General features: G+C 42.0%; 2 protein-coding genes across 3 annotated transcripts; both read right to left on the bottom strand.

The window, feature by feature from the left end:
- Positions 1-46: 46 nt before the first annotated feature.
- Positions 47-9,490, bottom strand: tmf1 (TATA element modulatory factor 1). The gene is made up of 17 exons (XM_084030446.1): positions 8,898-9,490; positions 7,453-8,813; positions 6,626-6,729; positions 6,270-6,396; positions 6,005-6,110; positions 4,814-4,956; positions 4,249-4,415; positions 3,687-3,843; positions 3,383-3,475; positions 3,086-3,242; positions 2,793-2,985; positions 1,786-1,855; positions 1,620-1,712; positions 1,387-1,509; positions 1,144-1,296; positions 840-965; positions 47-757 (listed from the first exon to the last, which is right to left on the bottom strand). Exons 1-17 carry the CDS (start codon positions 9,031-9,033, stop codon positions 617-619), a joined length of 3,450 nt encoding a protein of 1,149 aa, XP_083886572.1. The 5' UTR covers positions 9,034-9,490; the 3' UTR covers positions 47-616.
- An 803-nt stretch (positions 9,491-10,293) lies between these two features.
- On the bottom strand, positions 10,294-15,372 carry uba3 (ubiquitin-like modifier activating enzyme 3). Of its 2 annotated transcripts, XM_084027836.1 has the most exons (18): positions 15,328-15,367; positions 15,168-15,206; positions 14,427-14,547; positions 14,241-14,321; positions 14,057-14,139; positions 13,879-13,959; positions 13,598-13,641; positions 13,142-13,206; positions 12,825-12,980; positions 12,615-12,717; positions 12,356-12,469; positions 11,479-11,532; positions 11,264-11,300; positions 11,079-11,160; positions 10,885-10,985; positions 10,679-10,742; positions 10,509-10,563; positions 10,294-10,405 (listed from the first exon to the last, which is right to left on the bottom strand). In XM_084027836.1, the coding sequence occupies exons 1-18, from the start codon at positions 15,345-15,347 to the stop codon at positions 10,317-10,319; spliced, it is 1,389 nt and encodes a 462-aa protein (XP_083883962.1). In that variant the 5' UTR covers positions 15,348-15,367; the 3' UTR covers positions 10,294-10,316. The 2 variants fall into 2 exon arrangements, with proteins under 2 accessions (XP_083883962.1, XP_083883963.1); XM_084027837.1 differs by lacking the exon at positions 15,168-15,206 and having other exon boundaries at positions 15,328-15,372.
- Positions 15,373-15,862: the final 490 nt, after the last annotated feature.

Here is a 15,862-nt window from a genome sequence, read left to right as displayed (position 1 = left end):
CAATGGAAATACAGACCTCTAACGTGTGAATCCAAGCATAACAGTATTTTTCACCACCCAAATAAATGTTTATTCATTTACATATATATAAGGTTTAAAATCCAATCTTTCTTTCTCAGGATTTCAATCGGTCTACACAACATTTTGTGATTTGGAAGGAGTTAATATCAATACATACATTTCTCTGTACAATACTTCTTCTATATATATATATATATTCCTTAAACCATTCTGATTATGCGTACAGAAATAAGCAAGGATGAATTTGGATAGTGCAAAAAAAACATTACCATCTCCTAAAAACCGTCTATTCAATACTATGGAAAATGTCTAATCATGAGAAATGTGACTATCCTTCATACTCGTTCTATAACAATGTATTGTATGATATGCAGAATTCCAACATTCCCACTTAAATATAGTATGATTGTTAATTAATAATAATAATAATTAATAATTAAAATAAAGCAGACAAAGAGAAGTGTTTCCTTTTGACACAGTGATTCAACTTAAATTCTCTGCCTCATTATTTTCCTATGAATGCATGTGTGGCTAAGATGGTTGATGGATTTGTTTTCGAACGTCCCAGAAGTAACACAGTTCAGTAAAAAACTGTTTATTTCTGGTTCTTCAGCAGTTCGTCTATCTGGGTTTTGTACATGTTCTTCACATCTTCAAGGTCGAGCCTCAGCTCCTCTGCTTCTTCAGCCTTTTCTCCATACATCTGCAGGATGGTGTTGTGCCTCTGTTCCAGTTCCTGCAATGCATGGCCACACACATAAGAAGAGCCTCTCCTAATACGGCATTACGGTTCCTGTATGTGCTTATATAGGCCTTACGTTGAGTTGAACTTTCAACTTGGGGATGTCCGCCACCATCTCCTCCATCTCCTCGTTTTGATTGGTGAGTCGGACCAGCTCCTCTGCCATCACAGAACGACTCCTCTCTAGACTGGAGATCTCAAGCTGCAACAGCAGGAGGACGGATCAGGATATGTTTGCCGTTTTTCCACATTTAAATATATTTTTTAATTTTAAGAAAAATACTGGCCAGCCTTCTGTCTGGTGTGGACATGTAGCAGAACCATCAAACTAATACGTAGACTTTATAAGTAGCGTTATGTGTTTTTAATGGAGTTGCTACCTGTAGTTGTGCTATCTCTCCTTCTCTGAGTTTGAGCTGAGACTGGAGGTTCTCCATGATGCTGGAGCCTCCGGACAGCCTGGCGGCCTCGTACAGGTTGGCCCCGCTTATCGACACAGTCATGGTACCCAGAGAGTGGTCTAGGCAGTCATCCTATGGAAGAATGAAACAAAGTCAAGGGCCAGTGAAGCTACACAAATCCAAGCGCGTTATAAACCTATCTTCATTGTCCCCAGTGTGTACCTGGGAATGAATAGAGGTGTGTAGACCAGCGTTGTCTGCCCCACTGATGGAGCTGGAGCGGGACAGGGACGGTGTGGAGGAGGCTGGGGGCTCTCCTACAGAGTGGATCATGGCCTTTCGCTCCTGATAGGGAAACATTTCACAACTATTAGAACAGAATTAAAATATATTTACTGTTTAATTTGAGAAATTCAGATGCACTGAAGATAAATAATCTCTGATTTGTTCTAAACCTTTTCCTTGAGTGCTTCGTGTGCCAGGTAGCATTTCTTCTTCTCTTGCTCCACCTTCATCTTCTCCATCTCCAATTGATTGGTGAGCAACAACTGGTGGACGAAGCAAAAAGATGTAAATGAGGAAGTTGCTTCATGTGGAAGAAAAGAGGGAGCATTGTGGTACCTTTTCTTTCTTGGCCTCTTCTAGCAGGCGGATGTGTTCTCCTCGCAGATTTTCCAAATCGACATGCTCCCTGCATTGAGACAACGAGCAATAAGTCTCAACTAACAACAGCATCACAGACACGAAACCAGTGAAAAACACTGACATGCTTTAAACTCAATTAAATCAGCATAATAGTGTGCAATCTAATTCAAATCCTCAAGAAGGACAACAACTACAAGCTGTATACTAAGTTTAACTTCATATTTTCAGACTTTCTCACAGTCATGTGTAGGTTAGAGGCTGTTGATGCATGTTACTGCAGTATGACGATTTATTTTCATACTTCGTGTCACAAAATGTCTGCAGTACAGCATACAGAATTAAGTATGTGCTAAAAGAGTTGAGGAACAGCCAGGAATCTAACCTAACATCTTCTCATATGTATGCAGACACGGTATTCTTTGCACCAATGGCCCCATCGTGGCTTCTAGACTTACTCACAATAACATAGCCCTGTGGCACAAAAGGCCATGCATGACTGCTTTCACTTCATACTCTGACTCAGAAATGAGTTTGTTGAAAACACTCTCCAGAAAACATTAGCATTACAAGGGGAGGTGTGGTGACAGTATGTTTTTCAATACTGTAGTTAAAGACGCTCCTCCAAGCTGCTCCCCCTCATCATAGACCGTATACCCAACTGAAATGTCAGGGGAAAAAACAGATGCCACCCAAGCCTAGAGTCAGCCTTTTTGATGGTTAGATCCTCCCTTCTTAGTTAGTTCCTGCAACACTTGGTGGTTGATGGGCTAGTGGTTAGGATATCATTTATGTCATAGTTCAAATTAAACCAACTCAACCATGCATCCGCTCATCGATCCGACCCCACACTTTCCAAAGCCATAAAGAAAAGCATTGATTAAACAACAAGTAGGGAATCTAATTAGTGACAATGACTGGCTGATGCATGAACTTTAACCTTAACCTCAACCTTGTCGACTTGATTTTTAAGTTTTCATTTTTACCTGCTGCTGTCATCCTCAAGTTTCTCTCTCTTGTTCTTCTCAGTATCCAGCTGTGCCAAAAGTCGGGCCTTCTCCTGGCGGAACAAGGAATTCTGGGACTCTAGAGAGGCCAGCTGGGACTTGATGGTCAGAAGGTCTTCTGTTGCCGATCGCTCCTTCGCCACTGCAACAGCCAGCTGTGCCTGAGCATCCGCTGTTGAAAAGGGAGAGCAAAAAAAGATGTAAAGCTCTTTGTATAATACTGTATTTTGGTGTTTGTTTTACACAAACACAGTTACAATCCTGCCTCTTACCTAGCCTATCAGAGATGTTCTTCTCCAGTTTTTCCCATGATGCAGTCTGCCCGCCCAACGAGGCCTGTAAGTTCTCTATCTGTCGCAATAGGGGTCGTGTTGCCGCGGTAACACTCTGACTGAGTTCCTGGTTCCTGCCCTCTCCCTCCTGAAGCCTCTGTTGAAAATGGAAAGAAAGAAAAAAGGTGTGCATTCATTTAAATAAATCCTGTCCCAGTAAAAATGTTGGTTATTTCTACTTCTTGTCAAAAGTGAGCCAGCTTGTTAGGACACCTTCTAACCAGCATATATTGTTACCTGCTGCAGCTCGCTGATCTCCTCTCTCAAATAATCTTCTTTCCTTCCTTGCTGTTGCTCAGCCCTCTGCAGAGCCATCCTCAGGTCAGCCACCTGTACGCAACATAAAAAAACTTTATCAAGGAATCTCGCTTACATCACATCTCCTTAATGATCAAGAACATGCTGTTAACATTCACCATAACTGCAAATCACTGGTGGCATCACATTGATGCGATCTTGTGAATGAAAAAGATGCAAGGGAACAAGTGACAGTGTCCTGAACTGTCATACAGCAGCCACCTACAGCATGAGCCTGCCTTACCTGATTGGCCAGAGCCTCCTGTTGCATCCTGGCCTCCTCCTGGGCCTTCTCAAGAGTCAGGCTCAGCTGCTCTTTGGCCTGCGTTTCCCTGCTGAGAGCTGCTTCTTCGGCCTCACTGGCTCTGCTGACATGTGCCTTGTGAAGTTCTGCCAGCTCCCTGACAACAGAGATGCAGGAGTAGACCATCAACATCTTGAGCATATAACAGTGCCGTCCCATTTTTAAGAACAGTGGCTCTCTACTTTGTCACAATGGATCTGGGGTATTGATTACATATGAGTAAGTTATTTGTGTTTACATTCTGTCCATTTTGAACTGAGGGACTACGTATGAAAACAGTTACAATTCCCATACTGCTCACTAAATGAACGTCAAATTAAAACAGGTGGAAGTCAACAATTTAACCTCAATAATCCTTTGCATCATTTCCAGTAAACTGAAGGACCACACAATAAATGTCACTTTCACTGTCAGCCATGAAATAATATAATGTAAATGAAAAGTAAACAAAACAATAGTTGGCTTGTGAGGTTAGATTTAGAGAACATGCTTCAGGTTTTACTTGTAGGCTTTGTCCAGAGCAGCCTGGAGGCTCCTGTTGTTCTCCTGCAGCTCCTCAGAGTCTGTCTGCAACCTGCTCATCTCCTTCTCCTGCCGCTCCACCACAGCGTTCAGCTTCTTGATGTTCTCCCTGTGCTGTTTCTCGACCTCCTCTTTCCCATCTAGAACCTAAACACAAATACATTTTTTAAAAAAACGTCTAAAAAAGTCTTCTGGGAAAAACAAATCGTGTTTTACGTAGGTTGATGATGGAACACAAAGAGATAGCAATAATGAACAGTGGTAAGCCGACAACGAGCAACATAACCGGCCGTGAAGACCACAGAATTTCAATGATGCTTACCATGATATCGCTTCCAGATTACAGATTACATTTAGTGGTATTCTCACCATGGTCACTCTGGCACCCAGCGGCGGTGACCATGACAAACTACACAATGTGAGGGTTACTGGATTCATACTCAACATTGGCACCTATACTGAATAATGAATTACATAACATTTTCCTGTTAACCCACTAATGTAACCTGCTAAATATGTGCATTTCTTTTTTTTTTAAATTTGACCTGCTGCAGTTGCCTGAGCTCCTCCTCATGCTCCTTGATTTTCCTCTGTTGCTTGATGATCCTTGTGTCGCTCTCCTTTTCCTTTACACGCAGTTTCTTGATGATGTTGCTGTGCTGTAGCTGCTGCTTGGACAACTTTTCGCCTAAAATGGATAGAAATAAACATAGATGCTGAAACAATATGCACTTCGTCTGAGCAATATTTTAGTTACAAGCTGTCCTTTAAAGCATCCACACTCTACTCCTTCAATATACATGGTTTCTTCCCTGATAACTTATTTGCTATAAATCTTCATTCTATTTGTTAAATTGGTCAGATCATTAAAAATGAAGGGAAAATAACAAAAAACATGTTTTTGATGGATCTCCGGCTTACCCAGGGTATGCTGGGACACCTTTTGAAATGATATCCTGTAATAAAGTCTTACATATATATTTAATGGGGCCACAACCCAGCATTATGTCTGCTCTCCACTCAAAACCTTATGTGTTACTTGAGCAACTTTTTCTGAAGTTGGATACAGTAAAAACAGCTGTGGAACTACGCAAGTCTGAACTGGCTTTAGGGTAGGGCTGCACGATTCTGGAAAAAATGTGAATCACAATTTGTTTTACTTAGAATTGAGTTCACGATTCTCTTGCACGATCTCAAATACGGCTCCGTGGTCCGACTGGACGTAGCGGAAAAATGATCGATTTCCCGCAATTCTGCCTCGACCACTGCCCGCTGCTTATTGTACATGTCGGGAAGCGCAATGTTTGAAAAGTAGTTGCGGGAGCGCATCTAGTACCGTTTGTCGTGAGTGTTTGTCATCTTCCGAAATCCCTCATGTTGTACAGTGTTTATCGGGGCCACCTCCACACCACCGAATGCGAACCTTTTTTGGGCACGAGGTGATGTCAAGACGCTTTACCATAGGTTAAGGGAGGAGGCAGCGGCACTGCTGCGTTTGGGGGCGCTTCAAAAAATCCGAGAGGAAATAGGAGCATTTGCGATGCAGCTCGAGATATAAAATGCTTCAGAATCGCTGTGTGAAGAAATGAGATCACGTGTATGTGTGAATCGAGATCGCGATTTTTTGTGAGGCCCTACTTTAGGGTGAACATGTTCTTGCCATTACAACCTGTTAAGAGAGGAACAGTTTGGGTTGGTGGATGTGAAGAATCATATAATCTGCTAGATAGTCTTACCTTCTTCCAGCAGGCCTCTGATCTGCTCTTCCTTCTCTCTGATGATCTCCAGTGTATCACTGGAATGAAGTCTTGTAGAAAGCTCTTCTCTCAGCCCCTTTATTTCCTGTAGCAAGAAAAAATGTCACCTTGACAGATACTTTTAACATTAAAGTACATACATATGGGCTAGTTGTAAAAAGAAAAGGACCTTTGCAGCTCTTGAAGAACCATCTCAACTGCTGACGGCGTAGAAGGAAAGTAGAGCAAAGTAAGTGTGAATTACCTTCTTCGCTATGTCTCTTTCTTTGCAGGCCAGCTGAGCCTTCCTCTCAGCATCTGCTATGCGCTGGGTGAACTCATCCTTTAGGGACTGAACGGTGGAGCTCTCCTCCTTCAGGCTTATCACTTCACTAGAGGATACGTAGTAGATGATTACAAACATCACTGGATAACTTCTGCAGTATTTCTATAGCGTAGTTACAATAATCACATGAATACACAAAGGTATATAAAGACTATGGTGGTACTACGTTGTCTGACCTGGATATCATCGAGAACATTAGTCGGCTGGTTAAAAGAGCTTTCTTATTAATTAACGACAGTGTCATGGTGCGTCAGGTGTGTGTTCCAGATACTCACTCTCTGAGATTGTCACACTGCTCCTCCAGCCCGGCCTTGTCTTTGCTGACTGCCAGCAGCTGAGATTCTCTCTTCTCAAGGCGACCCGACAGCTCATCGATGACCTACATGTCCACAACATTTTATCATTTTTACAGCAGTTGCACAGAAAAGCATACAAATATCTCTCTCTCACTCACTAACTCCAACAAATGGTCATGCTAAAACATACTGTGAGCATTTTACAGTTGCCATCTATATATAGCATAACAAATGTTTATGACTTATGGGAGAAATAGTGATGTTAGAATATTTTTGAACAAAAATTCAGACAATATTTTAAAATTCACTAGTGTTCAATGATCTTCAACCACATGACAACATTGGGATTAAAGCTACTGACTCAAAGTCTTGCTCTGGACAAGCTTGGAAGAATTTGCAAGATGATATGTAAATATGACATAATAGTACAGCAAAGCTATTTACTTCTATTTTGCATTCTACTCAAGGCTATGCAAATTACTGAGCTGGCTTTTTACATGTTGCTTCATGATTACTGCAGAGTTATAGCTTTCTTTTAAACAATTACTTGTATACTAAATACAAAGTTAATTTTTTAGAGCAATTTAATACTTTGGTATGGTACTATGTACACAAGTATCACTCATATTTGTTCAGTGTGTTGGCAGAGATATACATTACATGCTGAAAGTTTTTTTAAAAGATGAATAATAAAATAATGTATTCAACATGAGCCATTCAGCTATATGGATTCTTAAATACATGTTTAATATGTACATAAAAGATTATATAAACTGGCTACATAGGATCACAATGATAATTGCTACCTTTTGAAGTTCCAAAATCTGAACCGTTGAGACGCTTTTCATCTCCTCAGTGATTGGTGGAGTGATCTGCTCCTCAGCTTTGGAGGTGGGATCAGACAGTGTGACATTAGCCTCAGATTCCTGTTCTGTCAACTCTTCAGGCTGCTCACTGTTGACGGGCGTCGCACTCCGTCCACTCTCCTCCATCTCATCCAGCGACTGCTCCCTCAGGGTTTCAGTAAAGCCCTCTTCCTCCTCTCCCGCATTCTCCACTGCTCCATCTTCCTGCTTGTCGCATACATCTGATGACACCGTTAAAGGTGGAGGGCCTGCGGTGACAGACGCTAGTGTCCGGCTACCAGGGATGTCATCATCCGAGTTAACCTCGCTGACACTCCGGCTTTCCAATGACTGCACACTGAACGAATCTATGCGCTCAAATGCATCCGAGGAGGAGCCGCAGCTCTCTGTGAGTTTGGAGTAGTCCTCTAGACGGGGGAAATCTCCACACGTGGAGGCAGTGAGAAGCTGGAAAGAGCCCTGCATTAGGTGAAGACCAGCTTTGCCCTCTCCCGTTTCTTGTCTGGAGCTGGCTGAGCTCTCACTCAACACAGACTCGTGGTCAAGCACTTCGATGTCACTGGTGGTCGACGTTCCTGAGGAGAACGCGCTGACGGGAGGAGAGGGGGTGTCATTCTGACGGTCCTCCCCCTTTGAGTCTTTTTGTTCTATGAGTACTTCCTTAGAGGGCGGGGAGGGCGACGTATCACAAGGTGTAGAGCTCTTAGGTTCATTAGCGTCAGCAGCAGGTTCAGAAGAATCCGTGTCATCCTGCTTAACCTGGTGATCCGATGGCGCCGGTGACTGCTCCGTTTCTGAGTCTACAGAAACCGTGGAGCCAGCATCTGATATTACACCGCTGGTTTTGCTGTCAGGGATACTGGGAAGTTCACTGGAAGGAGAAACTGGCTGCAGGAGGATAGTGTCTGCATAAGGTACTGCTGGTGAGGTCTCCAGCTCTACTAGCTGGATCTCAGCAAATGTCAGAGTCTCATGACTCTCATCAGCAGGTGCTGATCTTTGAGTATCCTCTTGCGGCGGCACAGCCTCGTCTACGTTTTCCGTTTCCTTCTCCTGAAGCCGCATTTGAGACTTTATAGGGGGAACAGACACTACTTGGATGTTGGTGACGCCTTGCACGTCTCCGGGCGGCAGAAAGGCACTGAAAAAGTTCTCGGATTCGTCCACAACTGTGCGAGTGACGGGAGTAGTGATGGCCTCAGAAGAGGGAGGAGGAGAGGATGTCTTTTCTTCAGGCGGCGCTTCCCACTGCGCCATTCCCCATCCTCCACTCAATGACAGCTTTCCAGGGATCGTAACTCCTGCCAGAAAAAAGAAAGTGTAGCAGTTGTAGCAGCAATCAGACAACAACATGGGCTCACATCACCTTACGTCACACTACTTACCATCATAGGGCATTACGACCGTGTCACCCCACTGGTCCTCTTCTTTGATGTCCAGAACCCGATCGATTGACTTCTGAGCTGTCGTGAAAGCTTGTTTAGCGAAGCTGGACAGGTGAGATGTGTTGAACCAGCTCATCTTGACTGTTAGGCTAACGTTAGCTCGCTAAGTCCAGCAATCGTTACACGGATCTTGGCGTTACCACACAAAGCAGTTCAACTGTCTTTGCATTTTTCTCTTCGTTATCAACGATAACCGGCTGCGAACAATATTTCGCAGATTCTCAATTCGGTTTTGTCCCAAAAAAAAAGAAGCTTTGTCGACAGATAGCTACTACTTAGCTAGTTAGCAAAGCTGTTAGCCAACACATAACGTTACTGTACGGCGGTCAGTAAACAGTCACAGCTCACAAAACTGGCCGGTTGGCGTTGAAAAACGCATCATCTCTCATGTAGGACAACGGGTTCCTCTAATACCGTCTCTAGGAGTCCAGCACGGCCATCAAAGAAGACGCGTTTCATGCTTAATCCAAGCTTTATTTCGGCTCCTTTGCTCGGCCGTCATCGTTTGTTTTGGTCGCTCTCAACTTGTAGCCCGACTAGCCTGCTCGCTACTTCCTTTCCACGTAGCACCATGACGTCATGATCCGGTCTGACTCGGCCTCAGATGCGGTGAAAAATCATCACATATACACCCATTTTTAATTGTTTAAACATTTAACTTTCCTATTATGGATTTGTACACACATGTTCCTAGATAGTATTAGCTCTATATATTTGTTTTAGCCTTTTTTAATTGTTAGCAGACACCAAGAAAATTAAATGCCAGTCCATAGAAACAAATAGCCTCTATAAAAAAGTGGCTCTTGTACAGTAAAGCATCAAAATCCTACAAACTAAACTTGAGTGAATACGGTTTCCACTTCCTCAAATTCATGTAGGCACATAAAGAAAACATAACATTTGTAAGAAAAACATTTTTATTCCATTTTAAACATCATGATCCCTGTCATTACAATTGAGGTTGCTGCAACTAAAAAAAAGTGTGTTGGGATAAATAAATATTCAAAACCAGAACACGTAAACAATAACATTTTCCAAAGTATTCAATTTCGGTCTCTTTGTCTGCACGCAGCAGGTTGTAGTGCAGATAACACATTAGTGCAGAAACCCTCAACATTTGCAGACAATATATCACCAAAAGATGACAAGCTTGAACTATGAGTTTGGCTTTTCAGTGCAAAACAATAATTTTAGTCAATAAGTACATTAAAACAATGAAAACAGCTTGCCTCCTTTACATTGTGACTGAATACACTGTAAACCATTCTAGTTATAGGCCATTTTAAACAACCTGCATTCAGTTAGTTGGCTGAGAAACAAGAATGACATCAACTGGTTGTGGGAGTGCTTGAATCCATCCTATGAGGTAAAGCGGAGTCTGAACAACATGGTCTGAGGTGTGGTGGAGTCAGCGACAGCCAGCTCTTGTCCGTCAGTCAGCCCCAGCTCTGGAAAAACAAGTTGAACCATATTGAGTCAGCATATCCAATTCAGAGTCTAGTCATTGCTAGTTATTAGTAGGAAACATATTCAGTAAATAAAGCAGCTCACCCTTCAGGGTTTTGGACAGATTTGGCCGTGTCCTCTGTTCAATTGAAGCGAGAGACTGTAAAACAAAACACCAACTGAACGTCTGCTCAAAACCAAAACCATGATTGCCAAATTTCATCAGGACACTCACCAGAACACTCAAACCAAGACACAAAAGAGAGGGTAATTACCTGTAAATATAATGTTTTATTTTTTCCTTCCACTGTTGCAGTTATAGCAGGTGATTTCATTTGTCTGAAAAAATACAGAACATTTGGTTGTTGAAGGCAGTAACAGTCTAGAAATCTAACAAGCAAATATAACCATAAGCAGAATATGTGTAGAGTAGTACAGTGCAGTTATTAGTAATAAATCATAATAAGGCTGCTCAACCTACAGGGAGGCACTCTCAGTCAGGTGGTCCAAAATCTCCTGGAGTTTGGAAGATGGAGAAAAGTGCAAGTTCAGAGGTACTTGGCTGCAGGCTGAACAGTTTTCCTGCATCAGAAGTGAACATAAACAGATGTTTTACAAAGCGCAACTTTATGACTGCGGCAAACATGAGCTGGCAGATAAAATGCACCGACAAACCTTCCGCTCTGCTTCAAAAGTGTAGGTGTACAGACCGTCGACATCATTGAAGACCATGTAGTTATTGAGAGGTATGTAGGCACTGCACATGCAAAAGGTAATATCAGAAACAATGAAAGGCACACATGGTTTGTACAGATCTTCACTTTGTGCACATGGCTGCCAGTTAGAACCTGCAATCTCACCTTGTTGCTATTTTGAAAACTTCGGTTGCGCAAGCAGCTGCGTGGATAAAATCATAAAAACACAGTTATGTCCGGGTAAACGGCTCTGTTTACAGAAGTTAATATACTCTACTGTTTGGAAATGATTAACTCTCATATGCAGGGCATCCAATCTTTCATAAAGGCATCAGGTCCACAGCTCTCTACTAACACACACATTCACATTTATTCCTTACCAGCTATGACAGCATTTGTAGACGCTACAGCTGGAATTATCCTCTTTACAACACCTGCAACGTTTAAATAGGATTTAAAACAATATATGCTTTGTGTACTTATAAAAATGGACAATGAAATAACTAAAAGGAGTATACATCTGCTGATCATAGCGAACATCATTAAAGGAGTCATCACCTGGTTTTATACGTATCCAGCCCCCCTTGGATCGCTTTGGATCAATTCGTAAAACTTATTAGAAAAAAAAAAAAAAATTTTAATCAAACATTGAGCTTGTTCTGACCCTTTTTCGTACCGCGATTTTATCACGCGAGATTACGCGCGAGGTTTTGACTGGTCCGGATGTGCATTGTATAATATGTAATGAGGCGCGCGTTGATTCGCCGCAGGAAGGACAGAGCCGGGGGGGCTTGCCTGCATGCAGACTCCAAAACATAATGGCGGCGCTTCGGCGATTTCAGGTAGCGGACGGGGCGGGGTTGGGTGGTGAAAGAGGGGTGGGCTTATGCAAGTAGCCGCCACGGTGACGTCACCGAAGGCGCAGAATCAAAATCTCGTGCTTTAGGAATGCACACCCTTGTGTGCTATTCCTGTTCGGAAAAAGAGCAGAAGCGAAAAAACGGCGCCACTTTCAAACTCCAGCCTTTCAGGCAAGTTTCAACTGAGGTCAAACACAGATATGCATGTTTTAACAAGAGAAATTGCGATTTCCTGGTGATGACTCCTTTAAAAAATGTCTGTTGCAATCTGTTTTGTCATTTTTCATCCAGAAAAACAAATTGTGTTTTAGCATCCCAGACAAAAGTATCAAACTTCCAAAATAATTCACACAGCAAAATCTTGTTTAATGTACTTAGATGTGCAACGTGTGCTCACCTTGGGTTAGTCTGTATGTGACTCCTGTTATGTTGAAATCTGCTGCCCTCTCCAGGGATCTCTGGTACACCCACTGGATGTGCTCTGGGTCATCCCCATCTAGGACGACACCATCTACACCACAGATACACACATACGCAAACAAGAACTTAAGTGTACTTGTTTGTGAAGGTCCTGTAAGTCAGGATCATACTTGATGGTCATTCTAAACATTACAATGACCATTCAACAGAAATAGCAACTGCAGCGTGTTTCATACCTCCAAAGGGTGTCTCTTTGGGCCACAGCAGCATCCGCACGTACTCGATGCAATGCTCTGGCAAACGTGGCATGGAGGCTATTGTACACATGGGGAAGTTGATCTACAAAGATAGGTGTATTTCAGAAACAACACACTGACCAGGAGCTCTATCAGACCACTAAGTCGTAGTTGTAAACATCGTTTTACAAAAAAAAAAAAGTGCCTCACCTGAGGAGGGTAAAGTTCAAGGGTACAGTCGATGCAGGCATTCATGCCAGGGAGGATGACTCTGGCATTGCCTTTAAAGCCTTCGGTCCCTCCATCAATTAGAGGAATGATGGATCCTGGGTCTAAGACACCATCGTCATATACCAGCAAAGACAGCTGCACAAGAAGACAGAGGGATTACACCAGATTACATCAAACACGGTCCTTCTAGCACATCTACAGCTTCACCATTTTAATTCAAGAAAAATGTTGGAAAAAAAACATATTACTGAGACAAAAGGACTCGACAAGGATTGTAGTTTAGAGGAATTACTTACCAGCATACCGTTCATCCACCTCCTGGCAACTACAGAGTCCAGTCCACACACAATTATATGGAATTCTAGAGGGAAATAGAAAGATGAGTGAATGCAAATCTATGTCTGATAACGACACAGTAAAAGCAGTAGGGGTGTACAAAATATCATGATTCAAAAACATAATGCACTGTATGGAGTTTAGAGCAGCATTTAAATGAATCTTATCAGTGACTATGTGAGACGTGCAGAGTGGGAATGGAATGATGTGAAGCTGCTTTTTAGTAAAGGAACCAGTGTTCTCCAAAATAACTAGGCTCTAGTTAACTGCTGGAATTGGGTTTTTTTTATCCATGTGCAGTTTATTTTAAGTATCATGAGTGCATCAAACTGAATCATAAGGTGACTAAATCTCTTCACTCCTTCCAAACAGGCATCAAAAAAAGGTTGGGAATGAATGGTCTTTATGATACTTACGTCTGTAGAATGTTTCATCTAAGTCTTGAATTTTCTTAAAATGTCTGCACACATCATTAAGGAGAAGGTTGTGGTCAGAAAGAACGTTCACTTGCTTTCACAACTCAACAGTTATGTATGGTGTCTATTCTACATTCATAAATTGTGATGTCTGACATTGCAAATGAGCTGCTTGAATGCAATACATTTTAATCATGTGGATTGTGGTTTGGGATTTTTAAACAACTGCATCTACATCAACCATCTAAAATCTTGCAATATGTGTTCAATCAAAAGGATACGGGACGACACAGCATCCAGGTATGCGGCTGTTGATGAAATCAGCTGCAATGTCCGCCTTGGGCCGCCCTACATCTTTTGGCCTGGTCAACATCACACACATATTCAAATAACTAATGTGATTGTTCCAAATATTAGACGATAAAACAGGTAGGAAATGTACACAGAATGTATACTGACCTGAAGAGGAACTGTCGATTCAGGTTTGACACATCAATGGTGTCCATGTCGACAACATGAATGTTGTGAAAGCCTGATAACGCCTGAGTCAGAACGTGAACAAACACAAAGTGTTGGTCATTCATTAAAACACAAACTATACCTTCCAAATATTAAAAGAAATATATAATAACAGTGATCATACCAGGTCTTTAAGCAGCTCACATCCCAGACCACCAGCACCAATGACCAGTATTTTACAGGTTTCTAACATAAACTGCAATGACTGTGGTGATGAGAGATGATGACATTGTATATTAAAGCAAAACAACATTGATCGACAGATGAAATGACAAATAAATAGCTTGCAAAATTTGCCTGAAATTGTCACCTCTGTGCTGGGTTCGAAGTCAGGATGCGTGAAGGGCCCTGACCTCTCCAGAAACTTTTTGATGTGGTTCCACCTGCCCTCCCACTCACAGGTACGTCCACTGCCTCCATCAACCACCATCCTGTAGACAACAGACAATATGTACATGCACTATTTGATGGTGCATAGCATACATAACATTGCATGGTTTGATATTACAAAAAAACATCTAAGTTTACTAAGGAAAAAAACAATAACTCATTCAAGGTCATAAGTTAATACTGCGATTAAGTGTCACATATTAAAGGCGCTATTTACAGTTCACAGCAGATCATGCAATAATGAGGTTCAAGGGACTTTATTAAATACTGTATTAACATTCACGTGTTATTATTTCTGCGTCACACATGTAAGGTTTCGTTGTGTAACAGCATGAACATGGATTTAAAATGCATATTTCTGACGCTCTGGCATTTTAAGGTTTGCTAACGGATGGTCTGTTGCCTGGACAGCTAGGCTAGGTGAACGGCTAGCATGTCAACAGTGGGAAGGAGAAGACCTCTAACTTGGCATTGAGGTTTACCGTATAAATGTATAAGGTACTCACGACCAACGTCAGTTTTTTGGGGGGGGCCGTAGTCTAGAGTATACTCTCTTTACAACCGATATCCGATTAGTTTTTGTTCCAGCTAGCTACCGTTAACCTTCCCCCTGTTTGGTAACCTCAAACCTTCCGCCAGTTCTACCAATTTCATCACTAACTTCTCAGTCAGCTCCACTACTCTCCTTCTTTTCTTCTCCCTAAAAAGAGAGAATAAAAGAAGGTTCATTCATGCTGTGCTTCCGTAGGTTAATGGGATTTGAAAGCATCTTTCGGGCAGTTAATGACTGTTTCTTGCTTGTTTCTTCGGCAGCTACTTACGGCTCGTCCGTGTCCGCCATGTTTGGCTACTTATATGCCTTCAAATACCGACTAAAACAGTAGTAAATACAGGTTCTCTGAGGCAATAATATTAAAGTAGTCCTAACGACAAAAGTTAGATTTAAAGGTTCTTTTGACTTGATACGAACAAACATATTGTGTCGTGTAGCTAAGCTATTAATTGAATATGATATGATACATTAGCGAAGACGTTTTAGATTAATTTCAATATTTCCGATAGACTTGAATGCAGCACTGTCAACAGTCCACTGTATATACGGCATGTACGCCCTATATCCAACAGGTGGCAGCATTTCCTTTATTTTTAGATGGTTCAGCGATCTACGGTGAACCCACCACTTAATCAAACTGTATTTCTGTTGAACATGTTAATGATTAAAGAGTGTATTGAGAACAGATTTCCAAATGTTGGCAACTGAACCATGCAAGATGAGTTTGTAGGAATATAGGACATTGGAGCAGTGAGTTTTACAATGGCAAAGTGAGTTGAATAATTGACTCTACTAGTAATTAC

This window comes from Eutrigla gurnardus (genome assembly GCF_963514095.1).
Source record: "Eutrigla gurnardus genome assembly, chromosome: 2".
Taxonomy (NCBI): Eukaryota; Metazoa; Chordata; class Actinopteri; order Perciformes; family Triglidae; genus Eutrigla; species Eutrigla gurnardus.
The sequence above is the reverse complement of the archived record's forward strand: the minus strand, read 5'-3'. Positions and strand labels throughout refer to the sequence as shown.

Bases quoted from the DNA above. Each gene is read 5' to 3' on its own strand.
- tmf1 (XM_084030446.1), bottom strand. From the start codon at position 9,033: ATGAGCTGGTTCAACACATCTCACCTGTCCAGCTTCGCTAAACAAGCT. The intron at 3,844-4,248 runs GTAAAACCTGAA...CTCTGTTGTCAG, and splicing joins GCTCTGGACAAAGCCTACAA to GGAGCTGGCAGAACTTCACA. The intron at 1,297-1,386 runs GTACACACTGGG...ATTCTTCCATAG, and splicing joins ACACCTCTATTCATTCCCAG to GATGACTGCCTAGACCACTC.
- uba3 (XM_084027836.1), bottom strand. From the start codon at position 15,347: ATGGCGGACACGGACGAGCC. The intron at 13,642-13,878 runs GTATCCTTTTGA...TGATGTGTGCAG, and splicing joins CCTGGATGCTGTGTCGTCCC to ACATTTTAAGAAAATTCAAG. The intron at 12,470-12,614 runs GTATGAAACACG...TCTGTGGTGTAG, and splicing joins CAAAGAGACACCCTTTGGAG to ATGGTGTCGTCCTAGATGGG.